Here is a 9,081-nt window from a genome sequence, read left to right on the forward strand (position 1 = left end):
TAAAGTGATGTCTCCCTTTTCTGGACAGTGGGAATGGCATATTTATTTTTTTTCTGTCATGGCTTATAACTGAAAAATGTTCCCCCCTCGCACCCAAAGATTGTTCTAATCCTTTGCCTAGAATTAGGTCAAAATTAGAATGGTTTCTTTAGGAAATTGATTACTCATAAAATGTTGCACATATATGTTGCAGTCACATTGTTTTTCATCTTGCTGCATATGGTGAGTTGCATAAAACAAAAACTTCTGTTGATTTAAACGTGAAAAAATAAGTTGTGTTTTGTGAAACGGATTGATTCATGTCAGGTCTTGTGTTGTGGGTTGCTTGTGCTGTGCTGCCATTATTTATATTGTGTGTACTACAATGAAGTTGAAGTCGTAGAATGTACAATGTCATTGTGTTCTTTTTATTACAAACTGAATGATCAGCTGGCCATCTTGTACTGAAAGTTCAATACTTTGACACAATGAGTCTCCTCAATGGATCAGATATCAAAAGATTTTTAATACCATTTGGCAAAATAAGCAAAACTTTACAACATTGACTTCGAACTAGAATGCAATTAAAACCAATGTTCTTAATAATCTGAATCTGGTGATATGATTGGCTACAGCGATGATCTATTTATCTGTTTATGAATCGAATCTCTTGGTGCACTGAGATGACATTTGCTGTGAACTAGTACTATAAAAATAATCTGAATTGAATTATATTGCATTCCCTTACATGCTACCTTGGCAAATTCTTCCCAAATAAAATATTTATTAAAAGTTCCTATAAAAAAAAAGATTAATTGCAAGAGCTATAGGCTACCTTTGCACCTGCTTTTACACATGAAAGAGATTACTCAAAGCTTGAATCATTAAGAAAAAAAACCCTCTGCAGTCTACAAAAAAACCTTAGCAAACTTAAGAAGCATCCAGAAAATACAGAAAAAAGAACAGAGATGAGTTTGAAATGATTTGACCAGATACCTTTTCAGACAGAGAACCTCCAACAAATGATAAAACATGTGGGTGGTTTGTTGCTGTGCAGCATAAAATAACTGGGAGAAAAAATAACCAATGAAACATTCAAAGACCATTTGTTTTAAAGCTGAATGGAAATTCAGCTGTTAATCTAGGTAACATTCATATGTGCACTAATAAATCCAACAAGGAAATGCTCAGAAAGAAGGAACAAAGCTTCACTGAACAGCTTAGAATTGAAACCTACTGAACTGCCGTTGGGGGATTTGAAAATCCATCAGTACATGTGAGAAAACCATGGTGGATAAATATGCAAATACAAGAAGCTACTTCTCCAAACAGAGGTTCCATGTCTATAAATATAGATCTATGACATCTATATTTATAACATGTGATGTTTACTTCAGTTGATAAAGTAAAGGTACGATTTTCATCCTTATCGGCCACTCTTGCTTTCCTGTCCAGATCTGATAAAAACAATAGCGGTTTACAACAATCATTTAATGAGCTACATTATTGAAATGTTTGTTATTTATTATAGTAAATCAACACATAACATACATTTATTGCACATAGACTGCAGTTTCCAAGCCTTCATTTCTTTTATGGTAATTTGTTTTTTTCACCTAAATTGTTTTATATGTTATTAAACAATATTACATCACCATTAAAAAAAGAAAAGATTTTTAATCTGCACTTAGCAAAAAGTATGTTTAATAATACTTAAAAGTTGTTACACAAAGAAGTATTATTGCGATGCATATTCTGATTTATTGAAAATGCCTTTTGCAAGGTTTTCAAAGCCTGGTTCTGTTAAGTCTTTCTGATATATCAGCGAAACGCATGGTCTCACAGGAGAAAAGAAATCATGTAACTGGAACACGGTTAGAGATTTAGTGTGTCCTCTGAAATGGGACATCTGTGCTCCAGACAGTCTCGTGGGTAGCTGGCCAGTGTTGCTGTTCAGGATCAGTGGGGCAGAGTGGATTGCTGTGATGCAATCTGCCAGATGAGGAATCTTTAATCTGTTTGCACTGAGGTGAAAAGGTTTGCTGGTTGCTGTGGAGCATGAAGATTAATGCATGTGAACTTTTTCACATATTGCCACATTACAAGGGTAGAGTGCCTTCTCCGGGTCAGGGAGGGTGTCCTGCCCCAAGAGGAGGAGTTCAAGTATCTCGGGATCTTGTTCACGAATGGGGGAAGAAGGGAGCGGGAGATCGACAGGCGGATTGGTGCAGCGTCTGCCGTCAAGCGGGCGCTGTACCGGTCCGTCGTGGTGAAGAGAGAGCTGAGCCAAAAAGCGAAGCTCTCGATTTACCGGTTGATCGACGTTCCCACCCTCATCTATGGTCATGAGCTTTGGGTCATGACCGAAAGAACGAGATCGCGGATACAAGCGGCCGAAATGGGTTTTCTCCGTAGGGTGGCTGGGCTCTCCCTTAGAGATAGGGTGAGAAGCTCAGTCATCCGGGAGGGACTCAGAGTAGAGCCGCTGCTCCTTCACGTCGAGAGGGGCCAGTTGAGGTGGCTCGGGCATCTGGTCAGGATGCCTCCTGGACGCCTCCCTGGTGAGGTGTTCCGGGCACGTCCCACCGGGAGGAGACCCCGGGGAAGACCCAGGACACGCTGGAGGGACTATGTCTCTCGGCTGGCCTGGGAACGCCTTGGGATTCCTCCGGAGAAGCTGGTGGAAGTGGTTGGGGAGAGGGAAGTCTGGGCCTCCCTTCTGAAGCTGCTACCCCCGCGACCCGACCCTGGATAAGCGGAAGAAGATGGATGGATGGATGGATGGATGGATGCCACATTACACCCACAAACTCTGATATATCATTTTGTTTAGATTTTATGTGATAAGCTAATAGAAGGGAGGGCATAACTGTAAATTTGAGGACAATATGTAGTTTTAAGAATTTTTTAGAAAAAAAAAAGCGTCACAAATTTCTATTCAGTACAACAAATGAGCATTATTTGATGCAAACCCTTCTGTTGTAGCTTTAGATGTTTGTTAAAGGTTACTGACATGCTGGAAAATGAGCCTCAGCCCCATTGCTGACCATTATACCTACTGGAACAAGTATGCTTAATGATTGTTGTGTATCCCTACATGAACCTTCCACCACATGTCAATATATGTGTGATGTTGTTTTTCGCATAAAAGCCAAAACGGCAACTGTTCACTCTGATCTGACCCCTTCTTCTACAGCAGTGTTCCCTATCTGGCTCATGAAAGACTTTAAATGTGGTTCACTATTGCCTCCTTTTTGATAATCTTTTATAAAGACCAGTTTTATTGCATATACTATATCTGACACATGGCTTATACACTTTTCAGGGGAATGTCCTGCCATTTTGGTCATTTGTACACATCCTCCTATTGTGTAACAGTTCACACGCAATTTGAGTAGCACTCACCAAATAGGCAAAGCAGCAAGGCAATATCTTAAAAGTATGTTCATTTTACAATCATATGTACAATTTACTATGAAAACAGAGGGAATAACAAAATAAATGTTTCATGGCATTGTAAAAATAGTATATAGCTATGAGACCAGTCTTTGTTGACACTTGTATTAGTAATGTGTCTCTTACTTACTCCTCTTCTACAAGTTATTGAATACATGCAGCAGCATTTTCTACTGTTTCAAATCAAATCTGCTAGAAAAGTAAAAGTATGAAGCTATAGGGCTCACCAGAGCTGTGGATCTCTGCAGCTCTTCCAGAGTTACCGGGGGTCTCTTGGCTGCTACCCTGATTAAACCTCTTCAGTTTAAGTGGATAGTCATGACTTGGTAGGTTTGCAGCTTGTCCACACTTCAGATCTCTGAGAGATGTTTTAAACTGTATCACTTTCCTTCTACCCTAAAAGTAACACTTTGTGTACATCTATCACATAAAATCCTAATAAAACATACTTTAATAGTGTACTTTGTTGTTGTAATGTAACAACAATATTGAGGGGTGAATATTTTTTCGAGATTCAATTCATATGTTTGAAAACATGAGTGTTGCAGTGGGACAAAATGCACCAGTCTTCAGCTTCTTGTCAGTCCTTGTCCTCCTGACTTTTGAGCTGCTCCTCTGTGTGATTCGTCTTTGGATCCAACCGTGTCTGATGCCTTCAGCCCAATGAGCCATGCTGTCTGTCTCAGCAGTGTTGAACCGACCCAGAACAAAATCTGCCTTTTGTCTGTCCCCATCAGACACGTCTCCCTGCTTGGCAGAGCACAGGACTGAGACTTTAGCCCATTGAGAAACTGAGAGAGGAAGAAGGGGAGAAGCAGGTGCTGCAGAAGCAGTGAGGTGGCAGTTTTCTTGTGTGCTACTGATTTCTGACACACCATAAATTAAATTGCCAGGACTGCAAAAAGTGAGGGGACTGTTTGAAGGGGAATTATACACAATACCCTCAGCATTTTATCTCCTTTTCTTTTCAATGCTCTTCTCAAGAAACAGAAAAAAAAAGGTGAACAGGGGTTAACAGGAAAGAAGGTATGCAAGTCTGAAATCTGCAGATGCAGGTCCACCACAACCATCACATGACACGGATTTCCTCTTTGACACATTATGCTTTCGGCTACACACGCAGGGCTGTGCCACACAATTAAACTGCTCCTGCAGGAGGAGGTTATGGTGCTTTGAGACCTACTCCACCATGCAGTCCACAATGAATATCAATGGACTTCAGCGACAAAGCAGCCAAGAGAACTGCAATCTGGATAACACTTTGAAGAAGAAGGCTGCTCTGTGGTACCGGCGCTCACTGAGGGGAAACAGTGACCGACACCGACAGAACACCAGCACCCTGCCCAGAGGTTACAAGGTGAGACTACAGCTCAAGAGCAGCTTGCAAGCATAAAAGCTGAATATTTCATATTTTAACATCTGGAAAATGTGACATGCTGTATGTTGAATGAAGCAGTACAATGAAGCAGATTTTTATGTAAAAGACAAGTCACCAAAGTATTTAGAACATGGTGTCACAAACTGCCTAAATAAATGTAATATTTTATTACTGTTTAGAGGTTTACAACATGCAATTAAAGCTATATCAGTATGAATTGCTTTAATTATTTTGAGAAGTTCAAAGCTGCTACAAATTAAAGAGGAACTGTGCATTCTCCCTCTGCAGACAAAGCTTACCCCCACCAACTCTCTGGTTGATTACATGGACCCACAAAGGTAAAAAAGTTAGGCTTTATGTGCAATTTTAAAAAACATTCAAAATTTACCCTGGTAGTCATTGAAAAATGCCATTGAGAAACAACAATATGTCAGAAAATAATCAGTGTTGCATTTATGTTCTAATGCAGAACCACCGTGGTGTTGGAAAAACAAGACAACGAAACATTTGGTTTTGAAATTCAGGTATGCCATTTCACCTTTTGCTAAAATTATAAATGATGCATTTAAAGTGTTAAAGTTAAAAACAGTTTTCTGTCAGGCTTTTGTCTCAATATCCTGCGTCTCCTTTGCAGACGTATGGTTTGCAGTTAAAGAGCACGTCTGAAGTGGAGATGTGCACCTTCGTGTGCAACATAAAGGAAGACAGTGTGGCTGAAAGTGCTGGCTTGACCGCAGGTAGTCCACCCACTTCCTTGCCTCCTTATAGACCCTACACAAGCACACATCAAGACTGTTACCTAAAAAAATGATGGAAACATCACTCACCACATGTCAGCTGAGCACGCCCATGCACACTGACAACTGATGCTCGAGTGGCATGCATCTTCTCAAAGTTGTTTTTATTTTGTTGTTGTCACAGGAGATGTCATTGTCACCATCAATGCGGTCAGCATAGAAGGATTGTCACACCAACACATTCTTGACCTTATCAGACAATCAACCAATATTCTAAAGTAAGTAAAGATCTCATGGTTTTGCTGGAACAAAACATAAATCACCGTAAAGAAGCAGTTTCATAACAGGATTTCATCTGGTTCCAGGTTGGAGACTGTGTGTGGTAACGTTGTGAAGAAGATAGAGCTTGAGAAGAAACTCAGTCAGCTCCAGGTGTGTTCCTTTAAGTTATACATTAAGTTATACTATACTACACTACTGGCGACAATTACAATTATGGGTTACAATACCCAACATCAAAAGGTAAAGAGAAAAAAGGGAAAGAAGAAAATTAAAGTTGAAGAATTCCCTTAGACTCATCAGCTTCAAACACCAGAATTGCACAACAGAAATTGTTGTCCGTAACAAGGCTTTAGGCCCAGTCATGACTTGTCATTCAGTTCATGCAAGTTCTGCCGACCTATTTCCAGTAAAGTTGACAGAACCACAGCTGTGGTTCCAGACAGAAAGCCACTCTAAAGGCAGATGATTTCAGTGGATTCACAAATAAAAATGTACCAAAAGAAAATAGCAATAACACTCAGAATGCCTAAAGCATGACTAAATAACAAAATAAAACGTTTTGTTGAAGTTTTTTTTTTTTAAATTTGATGAAAGTTGCAAAACACATGGTGCAAAAATCATTTATCACAACTGAATCCAAACTATTGATCAGGGTTCAAAGTTGAACAACCTGTCACTTGATCTGATTGTCTTAAAGTTTCTATCGAAGTTCCAGAACCTCCTGGCTAGAAGTTGATCAGCCAATTAGAAGCTGACTTTGGTAAAGATCCTTGCTTTGTCACATTAAAAAGCCAGCAAGAATGCAGTTTATTGATTGAAAATAGATTCCTTAGACTAGGACAGAAAGCAAGAATATAAACAATCCATCCTGGTAGATTAATTTTGATACTCAAGCTTTTAGGTGTACTCTTACTCCTGAACAAAAGGACAATCACATACTTAACACATTAAATATTTAAAGTTAACTTATCAACAAATAATCATGTATTATTTCAAAGGTTACTAAATTTCTAAATTAGCAAAAATAAGATGGCAGAACATTTACATGTAATGACAGCCATTTAGATAAAACGTATTCTCAGCATAACTCTTAGAGAACTCAAAAACATTGAAAACTATTTTGTAGATGAAAGTGTTTTCTTGCTAAATCTAAGAAGTCCTGCAATGACACTTTTATGGGAGCTTTGTAAAAGCGGATAAATGCACGTGAGACATCAACTCAGAGGTGTTCTCTGCACTACACCATCAAAATATAAACTGTCCCATTTTGCTGTCAACACACTGAATCACCTGCAAGCTAAAACCATCCACACTATTTTTTTCTATTACATGCTGGGCTGTGGCTCAACCTGCAGTCATCAATCTTCTCAATGGGAGCGACTCTTTAAATCAAATGGGTCAATCTGAGTTTATAAATGTTGTGATGCATTTAAAAAGAATTAACCTGGATTTTTTTCTGCCCATGCAGCAGTCCTTGCGTGAGAAGTTGAAGGAGTTTCAAGCGCTCTCATTACAGGAAAGACGTCTGATGCGAGGTGAGAGCTCAGCTGTCAGACCACAGCACTTCCTTTCACACTACGTCTGTCATTTCTCCTAAGCAGGCCTGTATTTTTTTATTGTGAATTACTGCAGGGTGTCAACTTCAGATAATTTAGATTAAGGTGTTCCCCTGAGAAATGCACCGACAGCTTTCAAACTTCCTGTTGCATACACTATTTCTTGGCAGTTGGACGTTTGAGTGACAAAGACTGTTGTGTTTCCAGATAATTTAAATGACAGCAGCCTCAACCTGTTGATGGACCCTTCGGGTATTCTGGGCTCCCCCATGGGGCGCCGGGGTCGGCGTTTTTCCAGCGACAGCAGCTACAGGAGTGGGATGACAGACGACAGCGACCAGGCCAGTGTGTTTGGGGATGTGAGCTCACCCAGTCCCTACAGCGCAGCCAGCACCACGGATGATGGCTGCTTCTTCTCAAAAGACTTCCCCCTGCAGGACGGGCCAAGGAGGATGTCGTCATCCAGCCTCCATCACCAGGCCTTATGCCGCTCCAGCAGCTCCAGTCTGGCCGGCAGCAGCACCTCTCTGTCTCCATCCTGGGAAGAAACAAGGATCTCATCCCTGTTTGGGACTCTGCCAAGGAAAAGCAGGAGAGCCAGTGTGCGCAAACAGATCTTTAAGTTAATTCCTGGACTTCAGCGATCAGTTGAAGAGGAAGAGATGGGAACAGCTTGAAAGGTTTCTCATGAGATCCCTTGATATTAAGAGCTGGTTGAAGGTTGTAGCAATAGACACTCTGATGAAGTGTTTTCTCACACTTCAAGTGATGATACAAGTTTACTCCAGTGTTTTCTGAGCCTTAATGTGAGCTGAGCTCAACCTTTGGACTAAAACTCCAGTGCAAAAGCATTACAAAAATGAATGCATGTTAAGTGAATGTAACAGGCTGCAATGTATAATAGATTAACATATATCCTACTAACTTGAATATTTCTTTCTGTGTGCATCTTACACAGAGCAGCATTAATGGAAGTTTAAATTCCAGACATAATCCTTACTTTGGATTTTAAAAGGACACAGTTAGGCAGCACTTACAAGACTTTCAGGTGCTTGAAACCAAAACCAAATCTGTAAACCATGTATGTCTGTTAAGTTCATAACAGGATGTGGGCATGAGCGTACTACTTAGCTTTTTTCTTTCCATTTCCAAAATTACTCTCAGACCCAAAAGGATGTGACTTACGGCCACAGCAACTGCTTTCCTAATTTCTTCATATTCTGAAAAACTGTATGGATATGAAAGCAACTGCAAATATTTTGTTTTTGACATATGGTTTATTTTGTTCACTCAAGATTGTATATATGTAAAAGGCTTTTAATCAATAAACTTTGTTGTCATGCACTGTTTGATGTACCACAATTATTTTTACTGCTTACGCACTGAACAGGAAGAAAAGACGCAGACAAATTACGTCTGTGCAAGAATAATATGCAAATCATTTTGGTTACTTAGAAGCAGCCAATAACGGTTCTTTAAAATTAGGAGCAGACTTCTTACCTGTTTTCTGCTGCAGTTGAACAGATAAAGAAAGACTAACTGCTACTGGGGACCAGGAAACCATGATAACCCAATCTGAGTCATTTTTTTCTTGAAGTTCATGATGATGCAGCAATAGAGATAAGAATCTAATCCCTTGCTGATTTTGTAAGTTTGCAAAGTTAAAAACAAACTTACAAAATCTATTTTTCAT

General features: G+C 39.7%; 1 protein-coding gene across 1 annotated transcript; it reads left to right on the forward strand.

The window, feature by feature from the left end:
- The first annotated feature begins 4,556 nt into the window (after positions 1–4,556).
- Positions 4,557–8,733, forward strand: LOC122840030 (cytohesin 1 interacting protein). The gene is made up of 8 exons (XM_044132145.1): positions 4,557–4,792; positions 5,102–5,151; positions 5,283–5,337; positions 5,448–5,550; positions 5,735–5,828; positions 5,916–5,982; positions 7,301–7,367; positions 7,596–8,733. The coding sequence occupies exons 1-8, from the start codon at positions 4,625–4,627 to the stop codon at positions 8,063–8,065; spliced, it is 1,074 nt and encodes a 357-aa protein (XP_043988080.1). The 5' UTR covers positions 4,557–4,624; the 3' UTR covers positions 8,066–8,733.
- The last annotated feature ends 348 nt before the right edge of the window (positions 8,734–9,081 follow it).

Source organism: Gambusia affinis, linkage group LG11 (assembly GCF_019740435.1).
Source record: "Gambusia affinis linkage group LG11, SWU_Gaff_1.0, whole genome shotgun sequence".
Taxonomy (NCBI): domain Eukaryota; kingdom Metazoa; phylum Chordata; class Actinopteri; order Cyprinodontiformes; family Poeciliidae; genus Gambusia; species Gambusia affinis.

Bases quoted from the DNA above. Each gene is read 5' to 3' on its own strand.
- LOC122840030 (XM_044132145.1), top strand. From the start codon at position 4,625: ATGCAGTCCACAATGAATATCAATGGACTTCAGCGACAAAGCAGCCAA. The intron at 5,338-5,447 runs GTATGCCATTTC...TCTCCTTTGCAG, and splicing joins CATTTGGTTTTGAAATTCAG to ACGTATGGTTTGCAGTTAAA. The intron at 5,829-5,915 runs GTAAGTAAAGAT...ATCTGGTTCCAG, and splicing joins CAATCAACCAATATTCTAAA to GTTGGAGACTGTGTGTGGTA.